Raw genomic sequence first — 21,580 nt, forward strand, 5'->3', positions numbered from 1 at the left:
GAGCAGGGTGGAGTGTTGAAATGGCAAGCGACAGGGAGGTCTGGGTCATGCTTGCGGACAGACCGAAGGTGTTCTGCAAAGCGGTCACCCAGTCTGCGTTTGGTCTCTCCAATGTAGAGGAAACCGCATTGGGAGCAACGAATGCAGTAGACTAAGTTGAGGGAAGTGCAAGTGAAATGCTGCTTCACTTGAAAAGAGTATTTGGGCCATTGGACGGTGAGGAGAGGGGAAGTGAAGGGGCAGGTGTTGCATCTTCTGCGGTTGCATGGGAAGGTGCCGTGGGAGGGGGTTGAGGAGTAGGGGGTGATGGAGGAGTGGACCAGGGTGTCACGGAGGGAACAGAAATGGACCATGTGAAAATGATGGAGGGGTGGAAATTGGAAGCAAAATTAATAATCCCCCCGGCGGCATTCCGTAGGGATCGTTCACTCCAAAATACTGCCAAAGGAAATATTTTGTAGAGATTGTAAATACCACAGGGATTATCTTTCTATGAACTCTGCAGCGAAAACTTGACATGTCCTCTAAGAAACAATTACATTGGGGCTGAAATTCTGCAGGGGTTCCACCTGTGTCTTGCTGAGTTTTAGGAGGAAATTGTTGGAATCCTTATTGAATTTCAGCCCCATTGTTTCAAAGCAAACCTGTGAAGATACAATCCAAAGGCATAGTGTTCATTAATTGAAACGCTGTCCCCTGGTGAGCCAACATAGTAAACATTCAGGCTTGGGCTGATTAGTAGCAAGTAACATATGCACCACACAAGTGGTAGACAATGACCATCTCTAACAAGAGAGAACCTAACCAACTACCATTGTTGGATCCCCCACCATCAACATCCTGGGGGTTACTATTGACTAGAAACCTAACTGGACCAGCTACATAAATACTGTGGCCACAAGAACAGGCCAGAGGCTGGGAATTTTGCAGTAAGTAACTCACCCATGACTTCCCTAAGCCTTTCCACCATCTACAAGGTACAAGTCTTGAGTGTTATGGAATACTCCTCATTTTCTTGGATGAATGCAGCTCCAACAACTCAAGAAGCTCAACACCATCTGGGACTGCTCGATTGGCACCCCATCCACCACCTTAATTATTCACTGCCTCCACCACTGATGCACCATGGCAACAATGTGTACCATACACAAGATACAACACAGCAACTCACCAAGGCATCTTTGCCAACACCTTCCAAACCCATGACCTCCATTGCCTAGAAGAACAAGTGCAGCAGGCGCATGGGAATATCACCGTCTGCAAGTTCCCCTCCAAGTCACATAGCATCTTGACCTGGAATTATATTGCCATTCCTTCATTGTTGTTGGGTCAAAATCCTGGAACATCTTACTTAACAGCAGTGTAGGAGTAGCTCAAGTGACTGCAGCAGTTCAAGAAGTCACCACTTGCTCAAGGGAAATTAGGGATGGATAAAAATGTTGCTCTTGCCAGTGATGCCCACGTCCCACAAATGAATTTTAAAAAAATCTTGGAACACTGCACATTCACACATCGTTTTGATGAGATTTTATGAACCATGAACAGAAAGTATTTAGCTTCTCCATGTCACCTAGCCTATAGTTTACACCTATCATTGACATTAGTATTAGTTTGGAACAAGTTGTTGGTGCTGCAATTAGATGTGTCAAATTACACACATACCTTCCACATTCAGATCAACGTCAAACAACAATTACAACCCATTTAAGTTTAATAGATCTGTAAACCACTTACTTACCAGTTGTTACCCCATTCAATCATGGTCCCCGGCTACAAAGGGGAAAAAATAAATCACATTTGATATTAGATTCACAGAATCACAGTGCAGAAGAGGCCCTTCGGCCCATCGAGTCTGCACCGACATGTGAGAAACACCTGACCTACCTACCTAATCCCATTTACCAGCACTTGGCCCATAGCCTTGAATGTTATGACGTGCCAAGTGCTCATCCAGGTACCTTTTAAAGGTGTGAGGCAACCTGCCTCCACCACCCTCCCAGGCAGTGCATTCCAGACCGTCATCACCCTCTGGGTAAAAAAGATTTTTCTCACATTCCCCCTAAACCTTCATCGAACAACTGATAATTGCTGGAATAAAATGACTCCCTTTAAGCAACTGAGGTATTGAGTCCTAGTAACAGGAGTAAAAGCTATTCACCACATCTTATTAAATTAAAACATACCCACCTTAATTTACAGCTAAGAATGCAACACATAGATTCAGCTATTCACGACCCTAATAGATACACCGATTTTTTTTGGGCCATTTTGATGGTCTGCTTTGTGTATGCGATGTGGAGAAAAGACAAATTGCACATTGAGCTAATACTAATAGAAAAGCAAAATACTGTGGATGCTGGAAATCTGAAATGAAAACAGAAATTGCTGAGGTCACTCAGGTCAGGCAGTATCTTTGGAGACAGAAACAGAGCGCCTGCCCCACTTCCCCCTAACGACCTGACTACTGGAGGCTTGAGGCCTGGAATGACTAATTTTTCCAATTTTATATATTTACAATTAATTTCTGCCTTGCTCTTGATTTTAAAAGAACCTGTATTAAGCCTGTATTGAATTTTTAAAAGTTAATTTGTAGACCTTGATTTCAAACTAAATGTGATTGTGCTTTCATTAAGTTTTTTCTGAAGGCCGCCTGGGCTCCCGGCCTGCCCGTCAACCTTAAGGTTGGATGGGCAGGTCCATTGATCATGTTAATTAGTTTTTTAATGGCTTTAATAGGCCGTTGACAGTTCGGTGGGCGCGCAGCCACCGAACTGAAAATCTAAATGACGCAGGCTGACGTCAGGACGCACGCCCGACATATCCCCGCGTCTTTTTACATGTCGGCGAGTGGGCCCCGCCCCCACTCGATGACCAAAAAAATCTGCCCCTGGCGATGTATGAACCAAAGGGAATTGTACCATTTTGGGGAACTATCGCGAACAGATTAATTTGGGGTTGTTTTACCATTTTGGGAACTGTCTTGAACAAGCCAATGTGGGATTACCATTTGTGTTATAGGGGAGGATTTTCCCGCACGTCCGCGCGTAAAATGATGCGCGGTGACATCGGGTGAGCGTCCCGACAACACCGCGATATTTCGTTGGGCGGGCACGCAGCGGATATCATCATCATATCATTAATTAACGGGCCACTTAAGGCCCTTGACTCACCAATCGGCGCCGATTTTTCGGGGCCCGTGCGATCTTTGGGTCAGCGCACGGATCAACCCCCTGAAAGATTAACATGGTTTATCTCTCAGCAAATGCTGCCCAACCTGCTGAGTATTTCCAGCATTTCCTGTTTTCTCCCATGGAATTTGAGCATGTGGTTAAGCTGGTGCATTGAGAGATAAAGAAAAATAAATTTTTATTCTTTCTCCAAGTCTTCCTGCACCAGTCAGTAATGGTTTCCAGGCCACATGGTGACCAGCTAGTCACTTGTTAATGAAACAGTACATGTAATATTAGCTCTGTGCTGTGGGCCCTCAGTGGAATATTTTTACTCAGACGCACCCACACACAACTCACAAAAAACACACACACACAACCTCTCTATTATATACTCTCCTATTTGTAATTTCAAACAGAGGTGGCGAATCATTGTTGACAAAAATTCCCCCCTTCACCCCACCCCGCCACTGTGATTTTCTTGGTGAAACATTGCAGCCTTTCTGATTCACTTTTTTAAGCTGGTGCCATGAAAGAGTGGTCAGAAGGAAGTTTGTTTCCACAATTCGCCACATGATGATATCTTCCATGGGGAGATATCGAGTGCAGGGTTGCTGCTTCTCTAAAGGGAAGGGACTGAAAAAAGGGATGAGTCACCCCAAGTCACTCTCATAGGGAGTGAGACAGGCAGAGATGAACATCCAGGTTTCCATGTTATTAGACAGGGATGATGATGGAGAAGGGTGATAATGCTTTAAAAAGAGGCAACCTAACTCAATACCAAAACCTGATTAATATTAGCTGCTCAAATTTCCGGTTTACTGGTGCACCTCTAAAGTAATCCTATTGTATTTGATGAAATTCAATGTAAGCCGCATCACAAAGTGTACACAGGAGTAGAATTTCAGAGCAATTTTACAGAATCACTGAATTTTAATGGCACAGAAGGAGGCCCCTTGGCCCATTGTGTCTGCACCGGCTCTCCAAATGAGCATTATGACCTAGTGCCATTGCCCTGCCCTTTCCCCGTACCCCTGCACATTGTTCCAATTCAAATAATCATCTAGTGCCTTCTTGAATGCCTCAGTTGAACCTGCCTCCACCACACTTCCAGGCAGTGCATTCTAGACCCGAACCACTCACTGTGTGAAAAAGTTTTTTTCAGCTGAAAGATCTCTTGTTTTTTTCTCAGTTACTTATGTTCAATTGGTGCAGAGGCACTCTGAGGAAATTCACAGCCACAGGATTTTACAGAATGGAAGGATACCATTCAGCCCATCAGATCTGTGCCAGTTCTCTGAAACCGTTATCCACTTCCCTGCCTTTTAAAACTACCGCTGATTCCTACCAGGTAATGGACAGTAAATTCTCTCTTGGTGTGACCTACCTTTAAATAATATGTCCGAAGTTCATAAATATTAGGTCCCAGTCTTGGTAATGGTTCATTCCAGAAACTGAATTCTAAGAGTAACTGATTTTTACGAGAGAGTAACATCTTGCTCCTCTCCTTTCGGTATTCCAAATATTCCTGAAACATGGAAAACAGTCAATCATCCAAAGCCACAATCTTGAACACTAGTTCAAACACCAGCTCAAACTGGAATACACAAGAAAGAGTCTCAAAGTTTCCAATAAACTGGTAAAAAAAAACACTACTTGCATTTATTTATGTAACACTTTCAACTTAATAAAACATCCCAAAGCACTTCAGAGAATTGAAACCAAACATTGAGCAGTGTTGGCAGACCAATTAGACTGAAAGCATGATTGGGTGGGTAGGGTTTCAGGAGAATTGTGAAGGAGGTAACAAGACAGACAGGTTTGGAAAATGTTCTGGTGTTTAGGGGCAGAATGGCTGTAGAGGAACAATGGGCTGGATTATACGCTTTCGTTTGAAGGCGGGAGGCACATTAAATCCAGCAGGTGGTCTTCTTGCCGAGTACCTACCCACCCCTGACCTACTGAAATTTTATGGGGCATGGGGGGAGGTATTAGGTGGCCAGCCCACCATTGGGCCTATTCAGGTTCTTAAGTGGCCTTAAAAGCCTCATCACACCCCAGCCACTATCTTACCCGTGATGGGGGCAGGCCCACGCTTTAGCTGTGTGGGCTGGTGTTGGGCAAGGTGGGGGCACCTCCATTGCAGGCCCCATGGGCCAATCAGAGGCACCACCCCCGTCCCACACAAAAACGGTCATCCTCTCTTTAACCTTCCCCAACCACTTGAACCCGGCCCCTCAACCTCCTCGCTGACACCCTGACCCCAGGCTTACCTGGGGTCCCTGGCGTGGTGAGCCTGCCTGTTGCTCCCGGCTGATGCTGCTGCGGGTAGAGAGCTGCTGGCCAATCCGATGGGGCTGGCAGCACTCTAAGGTGGGACTTTCTCCTGAGAGAGTGGTTGGAAGTCACGCCTTAAAGCAATGAACGCTTCTCCCAGTGCTAAGTTGTTGTGGGGCAGCTGTCAGTATTGTGGGTGGGCTCCCCACCCATGTTTCAGTAAAATGCAGCCCAATGTTTCAGGAAAGCAATAGGGCAGTGCTGGCACATAAGGGAGATTTTCAGAGATGGGGAGGGATAAGGACATGGACGAGTAACCTGTAGATGAGGGCATGGATTTGGGTGTTGGGGGATCCAATGGATGTTGCGAAGGACAAGTGGATGTAGGGAGACCAAGATATACTGGGGCAGTATTAAATGGTTAAGTATAACAGAAATGATTTTATGGATGAGCATTGGATGAAATAGGAGCTGAGTGTGGTAATGTTGAGGAGATAGCAATAGGCAGATCTGGGTGGCTATGATATGGGGTTTGAAGCTCAGGTTAGGGTCAGACAGGCTTCAAGGGTTAAGTCTGAGTGAACAGCCAGAGGGAGGAATGAAATCAAGGACCAGAGTGTGGGCTTTTTAAATGGGAGAACATGTTTCCTCCAATCTTGTCAATATTTAATTGTGGAAAGTTCATCCATGCCTTAATATTGTACATGCAGCTGGAAAGAACATTGGTGGAATTAAGGGTTGTGATGCAGAGGTAGAGTTGGGTATCAATATACATATGAAAGCTGACCCTGTACCTATGGATGATGTCACAAATGGGCAGTATATTGATGAGAAAAAGCTCCACAGGTGGAACATGGGACACACCTGAAGTGTACATGCACTTTCAGGAGGAAAAGCCAATGTAGAACAAGCCACAGCAGGAGATGCACATATTACAATTGGGTAGGAGATATGGAACCAAGCTAAGGCACTGTCACGGAGGTGAAATGATGGAGGACAACGGAGTGCCCACTTGATGCAGTGAGGTTGAGGAGGATAAAGTTGTCCGTACCAGCAGCGATGTCTGGTGGCCTGAAATTTGTTTAAAAATGTCAGTCATTTTTAACCTTTACACTGGAATGTCTTATGGTCACAGAAAATACACAGTAACACAGGTCACATTAGCATGAGCATATTTGTCTTAACCCATTCTTCTTCCGAATGCACAGTTGCTCATTTACATGCTACTGATTAGAAAAATACAAGCATGTGCACAGACTAATGTTGACTGAATAAAATGAAACGAAGTTTAACTGTCTGAGTCTGGATGACTGAGGGATTGGCTTTCATCTATTACCTGATTCTGTAATAGCTTCTCCATAGCATCTGTCATAGCAGGATAACCACCAGAAAACCGCCACAAATGCACTGTGCAAAATAAAAATGACAAATTTGCCGTGTACACAAAAAAAGGTGTTACAGTATGATAGAAGAAATTTGGTAATACTCAATAATAAATTATATGCCACGGGCATTTTGAGGACTTCCTTCACGATGATGAATCTTTGCTGAAGTACAGTAACATAATGGTTACGTCACTAGATTAATGATCCAGAGGCCCAGACTACTGATCCATAGACATGAGTCCAAATCCCACCATGGCAGTTGGGGAATTTAAATTCAGTTAATTAAATAAATCTGGAATAAAACAGCTAGTATCAGTAATGGTGACCATGAAACTATCAGATTGTTGTTAAAAAAATCCCACCTGATTCACTAATGTATTTTAGGGATGGAAGCCTGCCATCCTTACCTGGTCTGGTCTACATTCAGCTCCAGACTGACAACAATCTGGTTGGCTCTTAACTGCCCTCTGAAATGGCCAAACAAGCCACTTAGTTGTATCAAACCGCTATGCTAAAGTCTAAGAAGAATAAAACAGATGACCATTCAGTGTCGACCTAGGAACTGGAAATGACAAAGGCACAAACAGCACAGCCAAACCTGCAAAGTCCACCTGACTAGGGACTCGTGTCAAAATTGGGAGAGCTGTCTCGCAGGCTAGTCGAGCAACAGCCTGATGTAGTCAAAGTCACCAAATCATACCTGACAGTTAATGTCCCAGAATCCTCCATCATCATCCCTGGGTATGGCCTGATCCAACGGCAGGACAGATCCACCAGAGATGGCATTACAGTGGTATACAGCCTCCAGGGAGTCCTCAACGTCGGCTGCACACCCGATGAGCTCTCATGACATCATGGGCAATGAAACTCTCTGATGATTGCATCAACTACTTTCCTCCTCAGCTGATGAATTAGTACTCCTCCATGTTGAACAACTTGGAAGAAGCTCTGAAGGTAGCAAGGGCACAGAATGTACTCTGGATGGGGGACTTCAACGTCCATCACTATAAGTGACTGGGTAGCACCACTGCTGACCGAATCCTGATGGACATATCTGTCAGAAAGATTTACTTGACTTCACCCTCATCAACCTCCCTGTCGCAGATGCATCTATCTATGACAGTATTGGTGGTAATGACCACCTCACTGTCCTTGTGGAGTGAAATTCCATCTTCATACTGAGGACACCCTCCATCGTGTTGTGTGGCACTACTGCTGAGCTAAGTGGGGTAGATTCAAAATAGATCTAGCAACACAAAACTGGACATCCATGAAGCGTTGCAGGCTATAAACAGCAGCAGAGTGGTATACACCTACAATCTGTAACCTCATGGCCTGGCATATCCCTCATTCTACCATTCCCATCAAAACAAAGGCCAACCCTAGTTCAATGAGAAGTGTAGGAGAGCATGGCAGGAGCAGCACCAGGCATATCTAAAAATAAGTTGCCAAACTGATGAAGCAACAACACAGGACTACATGCTAACCAGCAGAAGCCGCATTCTACAGGCAGAGCTAAGCAATTCCACAATCAACGGATCAAATCAAAGCTCTGCAGTCCTGCTTATCCAGTCATAAATGGAGCTGTCAAGCAACTATCGAGAGCCCAGGACTCAAGTGCAAATGACAAGGCTGAAGTCCTTGCAACCATCCTCAGCAAGAGTAGATGATCCATCCCGACCTCCTCCTGTATAAAAGATGGTTGTGGTTGTTGGGACCAATCACCTTAGCCTCTGCAAGAATTCTTCAGAGCAATGTTCTAGACCCAGCCATCTTCAGTTACTTCACCACTTCATCAATGACCTTCTTCCATCACAAGGTCAGAAGTGAGGATGTTCGCTGATGATCGCACAGTATTCGGTACCATTCACATCTCCTGAGATAATGAAGCAATCTGTGTAGGCATACAGCAAGACCTGGACAACATTCAGGCTTGGTCTGACAAGTGGCAAGTAACATTCACACCACACAAGCTGCCAGGTAAAGACTATCACCCACAAGAGAGAATCTAACCAACTCCTCTTGACATTCAGGGGCATTACCATCAGTGAATCCCCTGCCATCAACATCCTGGGGTGGGGGGTCACCATTGACCAGAAAGTTAACTGGTCCAGCCATGTAAATACTTTGGCTACAAGAACGGATTAGAAGCTGGGGATTCTGTGGTGAGTGACCCACCTCCTGACTACCCCGAAGCCAATCCATCATCTACAAGGCACAAGTCAGTAGTGTAATGGAATACAATCAACTTGGATGAGTGCAGCTCTAATGACACTCGACATGTTTGGCATAATTCAGGACAAAGCAGCCCACTTAATCAGCACCCCATCCACCATTTTAAACATTCACTCCCTCCATCACTGATGCACAGTGGCAGCATGTACCATCTACAAGGTGCATTGCAGCAACTGGCCAAGGCTTCTTCGACAGCACCTTCCAAAGCTACAATCTCTACCTCCTAGAAGGACAAGAGCAGCAAATGCATGGGAACACCACCACCTGCAAGTTCTTCTCCAAGTCACACGCTATTCTGACTTGGAACTACATCGCCGTTCCTTCATTGCCAAAGTTATGGAACCCTCTCCCTATTGGGACTCTGGGTGTAGCTGCACCAGATGGACTGCAGTGATTCATGCAGGCAGCTCACCACCACCTTCTCAAGGGCAATTGGGTCTGAAAAACAATTTTCATGTAAAAGGCAAACATATTGCTGGAAATCTAGAATATAAGCCAAAAATGCTGGAAATGCTCAGCTGGTCAGACAGCATCTGTGGAGAGAGACAGTGTTAATGGACAGAATTTTCCCATGGGCTTTGGCACCCCGGTGCCAGGACCATATAGGGGTCCTGAGACCACACTTGTTGGCAGCCAGTCAGGTGTTGCAACCGTCCAGAAGGGGGCATCCTAACTGGCCACCTCAGAGCTCACCATCCTATTAAGAACAGTGGGTGGGTTCACGATGCTGCCAGCAGCACCTCGGCAGCCGCACCAGGAGAGGTGGGCACTGCTCAGGCATGTTGGGGACTCTGAGAGTGCCTCAATATGGAGAGGCTCTCGCTGGCCTGAACATCAATAATTAAATAGCTGGATCGGTGCCTTTTGTTAATACAGCTCCCTCTCTGTGGCATGGGGGCCTCTGGCTCAGATGCTCTCTAGCCTGCCGCAGAAGGGCTGCCTTCGTTGAGCTGGTGGCCTCGCCACACACTGGCAGGGCTGGGTGTTGCTCTGCTGTCAGCGAAATGGTGGAGCTGTCTCGAATGTCAAATGCAAACATGCAACTTGCCTGCCCGCCTTCGTAGAGCGGGCAGCTGAACAGCTTTCCATCCTACTCTTTGGAATGTTTCAGGAGCTGTCCCAATGCGGCTCCTCCTATTTTCCTGCCTCCAACCCATCACCACACATTGTGGAGAATTCAGCCCAATATTTTAGCTCTTTGAGCCTTTGGGTTAACTTTATTTCTCTCTCCATAGAGGCTCCCTGACTTGCTGAGTATTTCCAGTACTTTGTGTTTCTATTTAACTCAATGCTATCTCAAGAGGTGCAATTTTGCAGTACATGGGTTTGCGCCAGGTAATTTACTATCTGACGACATGTAGCGCAAGCAAATTCACGATACACTGCAGACTCACAGCTCAGGTGTGTACTTCTGAAGTTGTAATAGGTCTATTTGGTCTGAAGACGAAAAACAGGCAAGCCAGGAAAATTTAGGGGAACCATGGGTAAAGTATCAACAAGGTAAAGAAAGGGGAGAAGTGCTGTGACAGGTAAAGGAAGGATGGTGGCTGGAGCCGAGAGTGGCAACACTTACCTCACACCAACATTATATGTTTATCTTTAGACGTGTGAGGGAGGCATTAGAAGGGCAGATATGGAAGCAGTCTTCAAGTCATCTACTTCAACAAATTGCTAAAGGGAAAAGGAGTGTTTGGTATGAAAGAGAAGGTCAATCTTTCTGGAGACAGCTTCAGCCTCCGGGGAGCTAGTGGGGTAGATTTCTTACTTGCTGTCTGAGTGTAAAACCCAATATGGTGGACCAGTGCTAATTATAGAAACCACCTGATTTTAATTTCCATTGGTTTTGACTGAAATGAAAACTGGGCAGTTTCTATAATAGGCAGCTAATGCGCAAATGCTTGAGTAGCATGTTGAAAATCTACCCTAGTGAGGCCAAAAATGATAACAACTGAAGAATGACTGTGGTTGGGGCTGTTAAAGGTAAGAGAGAATATGAGGAAACATTAAAGTTGGGTACAGATTCAATCAAAGCTAAATGGCAGCCTTACCCGCTTGGTCCTGTTCACCATACAAAGTATTCCAGCTTCCTACGATCTCACACGGGTAGTCAGGATCATTGTGCAGCTTTTGCAATATTTGCTCCCTGTGGTCATGAACAATGAATTTTTTTCATCAAAAGGGAAACAATCTAAATCTAGGCTCAGCAAATGGATCTTTAAGTGGAGCCGAGTGCCTAGTATAAAATCTACTGGGTTTTCACATTTTATTAAAAAATGAAGAGGTTAGATCCAAAAAGTATACAATCCCTTACTAATTGCAGGGGAGGCGATGGCATAGTGGTATTGTCACTGGACTAGTAATCCAGAGAACCAGAGTAATGCTCTGGGGTCCTGGGTTTGAATCCTGCCATGGTGGAATTTGAATTCAATAAAAATCTGGAATTAAAAGTCTAATGATGTTGACTGTAAAAAACCCACCTGGTAATGTCCTTTAGGGAAGGTCTGGTCTACTCCAGACCCACAGGAATGTGGTTGACTCTTAAAAAATGCCCTTTGAACAAGGGCAATTAGGGATGAGCAATAAATGCTGGCCAGTGACGCCCACATCCAATGAATAAAAATGGATGTGGCTCCAGTTTTACCATCTATTAGTCTAATACTTGTAGAAATAAGGACAGCACAAAATAATATGGTCACTAATATTTGAAGAGAAAACAAAGCCACAAAGAATGTTAACAGGCTTTTCATGCAAAGGTTTTTTTTCAGAGGGCGTGAAGGGTTAGGTGGTCTATAGCGCAAAGGTCAGAACACATGGCTACGAAGAAGTGGTGCTACATTTTTTGAGTGAAGTAACAAGTTACTGAAATTCAGTAAGGCAGATGGTAAAATTTTTTGGACATAAATAAGCATCCCTTGAAGCAAACGAAGTTGACATCAAAACAACTTATGCAACTGCAAACAGATGAGTCTTCCCACAGTTTATAATGCCTTTTCTTCACTGCACCATGCTTCTTAGCTAATACAAAAAAAAATCATCCTTAGACTTTTGAAAACAATCATGCACCCTTGAGTTTTCACAGGACCTGAGTGTTCCTTTCTCTGCTGCTTGCTGTGAGGGAACTACAGTAATTTACCTCTGTGTGAACCAGCTGGAGCGAGTCAAGTAGAAAAATTAGATAAAACTTGCACACCACCATACACAACTAGGAAAGGCAAAGGTCACTGGCAACTACTGGAACAATAGCTTAGCAACAGAGAGATTGCGTAAATCCTGCCACAGCAAGTTGTGAAAATTAGTCATTTGTAGGATATCTTCCAAAGTGCCATAAAAATCCAACTGATTTGCTAATGGTCTTCACCCTTCTTGTGTACTAACACGTATCCCCAGTTTCACAACATGTCAGTGACTCTTAGTGTTCTCTGGAGTACTTTCAAAAGCAACTAAGTTGTAAATCAGCTGGTTAAGAAAAAAAAAAGCAGTAAGGGCAAGAAAATGGCCCACACATATTAGACTGTTGCTTCACCATCACTGGCTCAAGTTGGAGTTCTCTACAACCTATGATTGAGCAGTCAACATCACTGCAAGGACTGCAGTGGTTTATGAAAGGCAACTAGAGATGGTTTGGACAGCATGATTCAAAGCTCAAGATCAACTATTAAAAAAAGACTAAGATATTTGGTGGGGGAAGCACACAAGGATAGCTGAATAAATGTTATCCAGAGGGGTGTTTGTGGGTGTAGAGAGCATCTAAAGATTACTTTTTAAATTGCAATACAATTGATTATTTAGTAATTAAATGAAAGCATTCCTATAAAATAAGGTGAAGATAGAAAACAGGATATGACAATTAAACAGCATGCAGAACTGACCATACACATACATGTGGCAAGTTGCTGCTGTACTCTATTTGGCCAAGTCAAGAAATTATTTACCTGTTGTATTTTATGAATATACAACGATTGGTGTTATTGAAATTGAAAGAAAATGGCATACCTCCTATTTCTGTTTAGTGTTGTGTATAGTGATTCCTTTAGTACGGTCAAGACTGGATCCTAATAATTGGATAAACATTGTAGTTTGATTTATAATCTGATGCTCATTTAAGTCAAATTCTTGGAGCTTGGCACTCTATCACCCTACTAAATCCAGCTCCTCAGCTTGAAAAAAAGAACCACAAAAAACTGGATTTATGACTCTGCCGCCAGGATAAGGGAGATGGATTTACAAGTGCAAACATCAGGAGCCAGTTAGCGGTCATTTATAATCTGACCTAAACAAGCTCCAGCATAAAGCAACTATTGTTTAATTATTTCTGAGGTGTTTTATATAGTCCAGAAAAGCATGTAGGAAGTGTTTCTATGCTGGAGGATTGGGCCTTACGTTTAAAAAGACTAATTTAATTCAAAATAAGAGAATCAGCAACCATAGGAAATGCTAGTATGAGGAATAGAAAGTAACAACACAAAATGCGGTAATGTACTGCTTAAGAGACTGTATAAAGAAAATCGGTGATTTTGTTTAAGAGGTAGGGAACTTACGATAAACTGTTGTACGCGTCCAGACATTCTGGCTTCACATTATGAACTAAGATAAGAAGAAAAAGCTTTCAGTATGAATTGAACCATCAGTTGACTTTTAATATGGTGATTAAAGATGTGGACTAAATGGTTTGCACTCACACTGCATTTTATACAAGCTGCTGGTCTCCTTTTTGGAAAGAAGATTGGAGTGAGCATCTTTTCTTTGATTTACTTTGTGGACAAATAATGATCGAAACCACCCTTTGTCCTGTTGCTGTCCTTTGCTATTTGCCCTGAAAAAAAAACACATAAAAGTTAATGGCCTGAATTTTGCACTCGTCGGAGCTGCAGACCTCCAAATAAGAAGATAAATCCAAAAATGCTGCAAAAAATGTCCATACAGCACAATCAAGCACCTGAAAACAGACCTCATAAAAAAACAATCCCCAGGTAGTTTTTCTTATTTTAAATCCTAATGGAGATTTCATCCCGCCCTTGGATGAGGTTTCATCAAAAATGTAAAGCCCGCCTGGCTGATTGGCCCGTCCGCCGACTGTAAGGTTCGACGGGCCACGAAAAATCACTGACAATTGGGCCATTAATGGGCTTAATTTCCCACTTAATTGTCGGCGGGCGCTCTTCCGACTTTTGGGCGTGCCCGCCAAGCGAAATATTGCACGAGTGCACAATGACGTCGGGACGCTCGCCCGACATCATCTTGCGCGATTTCACGCCTATTCAGGTCGGGCACCGCCCGCCCGTGGGGCGTAAAATTCTGGTTAATGTGTGTTTATGTAGAAACAGAGAACAGTAATATTGGCTGCTTCTGTCCTACAGTGTACAGATACAAATGGAAAATACTTCAGGCAATAAGCATGCAGCTCCAAGCGCTATAGGGTGACACGGTCATTTTTGGACTTGAGCTTTACAAACAGAGAGAGACAAGTACAACGTCACACAGATGCATGCTCCCCCCCGCCACTCCCTATCCACTTTTACATGAGGTGGCCAGCTTAAATTGGCTTTGACAGTGGGCCTCGAAGCAGGATTTGCATGCTTAGCACTTATCATCTTTTTATCGTTGAGAAAGTTATTTAAGAGGATAATCCCCCAGTGCAGCAAAGTAAAAACTAATGAGATAAAGGATAAGGCAAGCAAAAAAGTATGTTTAGGTGGCTGGCTTTAAGGGGTCATTTATTAAGTTCCCAGTGTGGAACCTCACAGTTTGTGGGCATCGCAAAGTCACCACTTAAAAGTCTAGATTATTGGAAGAAGATAAGATTGAGGCACATAAGGAATTTCACAGTTTACAGATTCGAGGAAAATGGGTTAAGAGCAGAAGATGGTGGAATAAGTCTCAATTTTACAACGGCGACAATGAAGGGAGGAGGAGAAGCAATTAGGATAATGTATCTGAAGATTAGCAGGAATAAGGGAGGAAATTTCAGCGCAGCGAGATTCTTATGGTATTTATGCAGTTGTCATTGGCAATATTTAATGAAAAAAATAAATGGTGTCCTGTTTGAGAATTTGCTATATTTTCCTTGTCAAAATTCGAAGTATGGCAAATTCTGTATTATTCTTTTCAGAAATCAGGAATGTGATCACAGCAAATGCTTGAAAGGAGAGGAACAAATAAGTTGTAAGTTAGTCCTGATGAAGGATCATACGGACTTGAAACGTCAACTGTATCCCTCTCCGCAGATGCTGTCAGACCTGCTGAGTTTTTCCAGGTATTTTTGTTTTCGTAAGATGGCTAGTCATCCAGTTTGGTTTTATTGCACATGTAGAGTGTTAAGGACTCAGTAACATCTCCATTTTGATATATTTAATCTGGAAGATATCCTTCTCTATAGTTGAATTTATACTGTAGTTACCAATGTAAGGTTATCATCAGCCAAATGTTACACACAGTTAGAGGTCTCATTATAATGTAGACTGATTTCAAACAGACAGGCTCCAAGATCAAACAACATGTGTGCTCTGACATACATGCTGTGCTCCGTTCTTCTGACAGTTAATTTAATGTTGGGAAATTAAGATAGAAGCATTTGCTTTATCCTAACATTAAAAAGGTTATTTTGGTAACAGTAGACTATATTTTGTCAAAAATTAATGGTTCCTCTCTTTGGGCAACATTTCTTAGCTGTAAAAATATGTTATTTTAAGATACCTCCCTCAAATGCATGTTAGGAAATTGCCTTCTCTTCTTGCGCTTTTAGTTGATTAATAGCAGCAAAAAATACCATCGAAGCTACTAATGTGGATTACTAACCAATATGTGTCTGAAGTTACCCAAGTACAAAAAACAATTACATTATGTCAACATAACTCCATTCCATTCTCTCAGTTCCTTCGCCTCCGTTGCATCTGTTCTGATGATGCCACTTTCAAAAACAGTTCCTCTGACATGTCTTCCTTAATCCTTAACCGAGGTTTTCCACCCACGGTGGTTGACAGGGCCCTCAACCATGTCCGGCCCATCTGCCCTCACACCTTCCCCTCCCTCCCAGAATCATGATAGGGTCCCCCTTGTCCTCACTTATCACCCCACCAGCCTCCGCATTCAAAGGATCATCCTCCGCCATTTCCGCCAACTCCAGCATGATGCCACCACCAAACACATCTTCCCTTCACCACCCCGGCGGCATTTCGCAGGGATTGTTCCCTCCGGGACACCCTGGTCCACTCCTCCATTACCCCCTACACCTCAACCCCCCTCCCCCGGCACCTTCCCATGCAACCGCAGAAGGTGCAACACCTGCCTCTTTACTTCCGCCCTCCTCACCGTCCAAGGGCCCAAACACTCCTTTCAAGTGAAGCAGCATTTCACTTGCACTTCCCTCAATTTAGTCTACTGCATTCGCTGCTCCCAATGTGGTTTCCTCTACATTGGAGAGACCAAACGCAGACTGAGTGACCGCTTTGTGGAACACCTTCGGTCTGTCCGCAAGCATGACCCAGACCTTCCTGTCGCTTGCCATTTCAACACACCACCCTGCTCTCATGCCCACATGTCTGTCCTTGGCCTGCTGTTCCAATGTTCCATTGAAGCTCAATGCAAACTGGAGGAACAGCACCTCATCTTCTGATTAGGTACTTTACAGCCTTCCAGACTGAATATTGAGTTCAACAACTTTAGATCATGAACTCTCTCCTCCTTCCCCACCCCTTTTCTAATCTCCCTTTTTCCAATAATTTATATATATTTTTCTTTTCCCACCTATTTCCATTATCTTTAAATGTATTTCCATCCATTGTTTTATCTCTACCTTTCAGTCTATTTCGATTTCCTCCCCACCCCACCCCCACTAGGGCTATCTGTACCTTGCTCGTCCTGCTTTCCACCCTTAATATCCCCATTAGCATATTTCTTAGCTAATATCACCACCGTCAACACCTCTTTGTCCTTTTGTCTATGACATCTTTTGCCAATCTCCACCTATCACTGGCCCTCTATCCAGCTCTACCTGTCCCACCCTCCCCTTAAACCAGTTTATATTCCACCTCTTTTCTATTTTTCCTTAGCTCTGATAAAGTCATTCGGACTCGAAACGTTAACTGTATTCCTCTGCACAGATGCTGTCAGACCTGCTGAGTTTTTCCGGCTATTTTTGTTTTTGTTCTAGATTTCCAGCATCTGCAGTATTTTGCTCTTATAATCTAATCAGAGTAGCTTCAGCAGACATGGCTTTTGTCAGACACCACAGGTAGCAAACCATTGGCACTGTTTGTGCGTATTCAATCAAACTACCTGATTGTTCTGTAAGTAAAACATCTTGGTTTTGAAGGAGAGATGATGGCCTGGATTTTATCCTGGAAGTAAATTCTGGATGAGGGGTGGGATGGAAGGGGAGGCGGTTGTGAGGTTGGGGAACTATTTAACTATTAAAAGAATTTAACTGCATGGATGTTGTAATTTTTCCTGTTGGGTTCCGCCCACTCTCAGCCTGATTGACAGGCTAGCAGTCTTTTGGGTGGAAAACCAGCTTTACAAGGTTGAAGCCTACAAGAAGGAAACAAATCTGAAGAAGCCCGAATTATAACATATAAAATGTGGCTTTGCACAGCACTGGAGTCATTATTCAGTCAGTTTAGGAGTCTTCAAGAAGGATGTGGGCATCGCTGGCTAGGCCAGCATTTATTGCCCATCCCTAATTGCCCTTGAGAAGGTGCTGGTGAGCTGCATCCTTGAACCGCTGCAGTCCACGTGGTGTAGATACACCCACAGTGCTGTTAGGGAGGGAGATCCAAGATTTTGACCCAGCGTCAGTGAAGGAACAATGATATATTTCCAAATCAGGATGGTGAGTGGCTTGGAGGAGAACCTGCATTCCCATGTATGTGCTACCCTTGTCCTTCTAGATGGTAGCAGTCGTGAGTTTGGAAGGTAGTGTGTGAAGAGTCTTGGTGAGTTCCTGCAGTGCATCTTGTAGATGGTACACACTGCTGCCACTGTGTGTTGGTGGCGGAGGGAGTGAATGTTTGTGGGTTGGGTGCCAATCAAGTGGACTGTTTTGTCCTGGATGGTGTCGAGCTGTTGTTTGGAGCGGCACTCATCCAGGCAAGTGGAAAGTTTTTCATCACACTCCTGATTTGTGCCTTGTAGATGGCGGACAGGCTTTGGGGAGTCAGCAGGTGAGTTACTCACTGCAGGATTTCTAGCCTCTGACCTGTTCTTGTTGCCACAGTATTTATATGGCTAGTCCAGTTTAGTTTCTGGTCAATGATAACCCCCAGAATGTTGATAGTCGTGGGTTTAGTGATGATAATGCCATTGAATGTCAAGGGGCAATGGTTAGATTCTCTCTTGTTGGAGATGGTCATTGCCTGGCACTTTTGTGGTGCAAATATTACTTACCACTTGTCAGCCCAAGCCTGGATATTGTCAGGCCTTGCTTCATTTGGACATGGCCTGCTTCAGTATCTGAGCAGTTGCGAATGGTACTGGACATTGTGCAATCATCAGTGAACATCTCCACTTCTGACCTTATGATGGTAGGAAGGTCATTGATGAAGCAGCTGAAGATAGTTGGGCCTAGGACACTACCCTGAGGAATTCCTGCAGGGGGGTCCTGAAGCTGAGATGACTGACCTCCAACAACCACAACTATCTTCCTTTGTGCTAGGTATGACTCCAACCAGCAGAGAGTTTCCCCCTGATTCCTATTGACCCCAGTTTTGCCAGGGCTCCTCAATGCCATATTTGGTCAAATGCTGCCTTGATGTCAAGGGCAGTCACTCTCATCTCACCTCTGAAGTTCAGCTCTTTTTGTCCATGTTTGGACTAAGGCGGTCAGGAGCTAAGTGACCCTGGCAGAACCCAAACTGAGCGTCAGTGGGCAGGTTATTTCTAGGCAAGTGCTGCTTGATAGCACCATTGATGACCCCTTCCATCACTACTTTGATTGAGAGTATACTGATAGGGTGGTAATTGGCCGGGTTGGATTTGTCCTGTTTTTCGTGTACAGGACATATCTGGGCAATTTTCCACGTTACCAGGTAGGCGCCAGCGTTGTACCTATTACTACAAGTCTTAAGTATTATTTCCAGAATTTTGTCAGGGCCCATAGCCTTTGTTGTATTCAGTGCCTTCAGGCATTTCCTGATATCACGTGAAACGAATCGAATTGGCTGAAGACTGGCATCTGTAATGCTGGGGCTCTCTGGAGCAGGCCGCGGTGGATCATTCACTCAGCATTTCTGGCTGAAGATTGTTGCAAGTGCTTCAGCCTTATCTTTTGCACTGATGTGCTGGGCTCCCCATCATTGAGATATTTGTGGATATTTGTGGAGCCTCCCCCTCCAGTTAGTTGTTTAATTGTCCATCACCATTCATGACTGGATGTGGCAGGGCTGCAGAGCTTAGATCTGATCTGTTGGTTGTGGGGTGGCTTAACTGTCTATCACTTGCTGCTTTTGCTGTTTGGCAGGCATGTAGTCCTGTGTTGTAGCTTCACCAGGTTGACACCTTATTTTTAGATGTGCCTGGTGCTGCTCTTGTCATGTCCTCCTGTACTCTTCATTGAACCAGGATTGATCCCCTGGCTTGATGGTAATCATAAAGTGGAGCTGGGCCATGAGGTTCCAGATTGTAGTTATATACAATTCTGCTGCTGATGATGGCCCACAGCACCTCATGGATGCCCAGTCTTGAGTTGCCAGATTTGTTCTTAATCTATCCTATTTAACATGGTGGTAGTGCCCCACAACACGATGGAAAGTATCCTAAATATGACGATACGACTTCGTCTCCACAAGTACTGTGCAGTGGTCACTCCTACCAATACTGTCATGGACAGATGCATCTGCAACAGGCTAATTGGTGAGGATGAGGTCAAGTATGTTTTTCCCCCTTACATGATGTTTGTGTGAATTCCACCAACACTAGACTGAATTGGGAGTCAAGGCCGAAACTGACTCCAAAAGGAAGCATTTGATCTGGTGTCAGTTTGAGCCATGACATTGGATTCAGGCTGCGTTTCCATTCTAACTAAATGCTGGCGTGAAGCAAAACCTTGTACACTAATGCCACATGGCGTGAATGCACCCTTAGCTAGAGGCAACACAATATGATCAGGTTACTGAATCAGAAGACATAACAATTTTTTGAACCTCTTATTTCAGAAAGTGACCAATTTTTCATGGGCAATTCATCACAATTGTAAAAACGCAGATGTCAAGCTGGGAATTTAGTTGAGATATCGAAACAGCTCAGGAATTGCACTCATTTCGCAACATTTATTAAGAAGAATGAGAAAGTGGATTTCAAATACTCCAACGCACATGAACCAAGTTCTTATTTGTAGCTAACAACAACATCCTGAGTGAATGCAAGTGACTTTGTAAGCACCTTGCTGGAACTATGACACCTGTGATCAATCCCAAACTTCAAATGCTTACATTCTGAGGGAGAACCGCGGTGTTCGTTTTTGAATGAGACGCGTTAAACACGCGGTGATCGTCCCGTGAACAGAAAGATCACTCGTTCAGCTGTGGGACCTGGCCCGCAAGGGTCTCCGCCAGCGGCACAAGGGATACAGGAGCCGGTCACAAACCGCGGCATTTACCTGGTGAGAGTCAGTGCCACCGAACTCCGCGCCAACAGTGCCGACGATCTCCACATCCGAGCGGGCCACATCGCCGCCATCTTCTTGTTTTTCTGGCTAGAAAGGTCGGCGTTTGTGTGTTTTTCTCCCAAGGTCTGCCAAAGTCCTCTCGGCGAATGTTGGTTCAGCGGGGAACGTGAGCGCCACATCGCTGCACATAGGCAGGAAATGGAAAATGCTCAGCTCGTTATCCCTGCCTTAACTGTACATCATGGTGTTTGAGAAATAATGTCCAATTTGTACAGTAACAACAAGTGTCGCAGACTTGGAGTCAACCTGTAATAAATCTCTGTGGAAATAAACATTTTTTATCAGAAATGTATGTTTTTTTAAAATAAAAAATCAAATATTCCAACTTGTGAACTAAATATTGATAGGTTATAGGACTAACTTTAAAATCTATATACACACGCATTTTATAGATATAAAGAAAGATCCCATTCCACTTAGGGTCAGATTTTCTACTCGAAATAACTAAGCTAACAAGCTAAGATCGCCATTATTTTTTTGTGTCAGTGGTACACCGAATTTAGACAATGGGCTGATGCATGGTTAAACACAATATCCGAAAGTTGCTGTCCCAAGTTGTGGCATTGCGCCATTAGTTTCGTGAATGAGGCATCTCACTATCTGCCTCACCACTGACGAAGTTGCAGGATTTGCATGGTAGATGTGCACACAAAACTTGCTCAGAGTGTTGGTCTTGGCATTTCAAGTCTAACCACCCTTACAATATTGTTGAAAAGAGAGACGTATTGCTGAACCTTTTCCTCTTGCACTCCTCAGGACATAGACAAGAATGCCAAATTTCTAAATGATCGCAACAATTTATACTACAGGAGATAAGGGTGCTGCTTGGTTGGCAAGTCGCCTCTAGTTGATTGATT

The 21,580-nt window shown here is 44.1% G+C and overlaps 1 protein-coding gene across 1 annotated transcript in view; it reads right to left on the reverse strand.

The window, feature by feature from the left end:
* LOC144687678 (protein NipSnap homolog 1-like) overlaps positions 1 to 20,875 on the reverse strand; it is a 33,840-nt gene extending 12,965 nt beyond the window's left edge. Inside the window, exons 1-7 of the mRNA XM_078554079.1 lie at positions 20,655 to 20,875; positions 13,744 to 13,877; positions 13,603 to 13,648; positions 11,113 to 11,207; positions 6,781 to 6,851; positions 4,555 to 4,695; positions 1,739 to 1,770 (exon numbers count right to left, since the gene is read on the reverse strand). Of these exons, the coding sequence (XP_078410205.1) occupies positions 1,739 to 1,770; positions 4,555 to 4,695; positions 6,781 to 6,851; positions 11,113 to 11,207; positions 13,603 to 13,648; positions 13,744 to 13,877; positions 20,655 to 20,842 (707 nt within the window). The 5' untranslated portion in view covers positions 20,843 to 20,875. The remainder of the gene's footprint in view (positions 1 to 1,738; positions 1,771 to 4,554; positions 4,696 to 6,780; positions 6,852 to 11,112; positions 11,208 to 13,602; positions 13,649 to 13,743; positions 13,878 to 20,654) is intronic.
* Positions 20,876 to 21,580: the final 705 nt, after the last annotated feature.

This window comes from Cetorhinus maximus, chromosome 12 (assembly GCF_964194155.1).
Source record: "Cetorhinus maximus chromosome 12, sCetMax3.hap1.1, whole genome shotgun sequence".
NCBI classification, from domain to species: domain Eukaryota; kingdom Metazoa; phylum Chordata; class Chondrichthyes; order Lamniformes; family Cetorhinidae; genus Cetorhinus; species Cetorhinus maximus.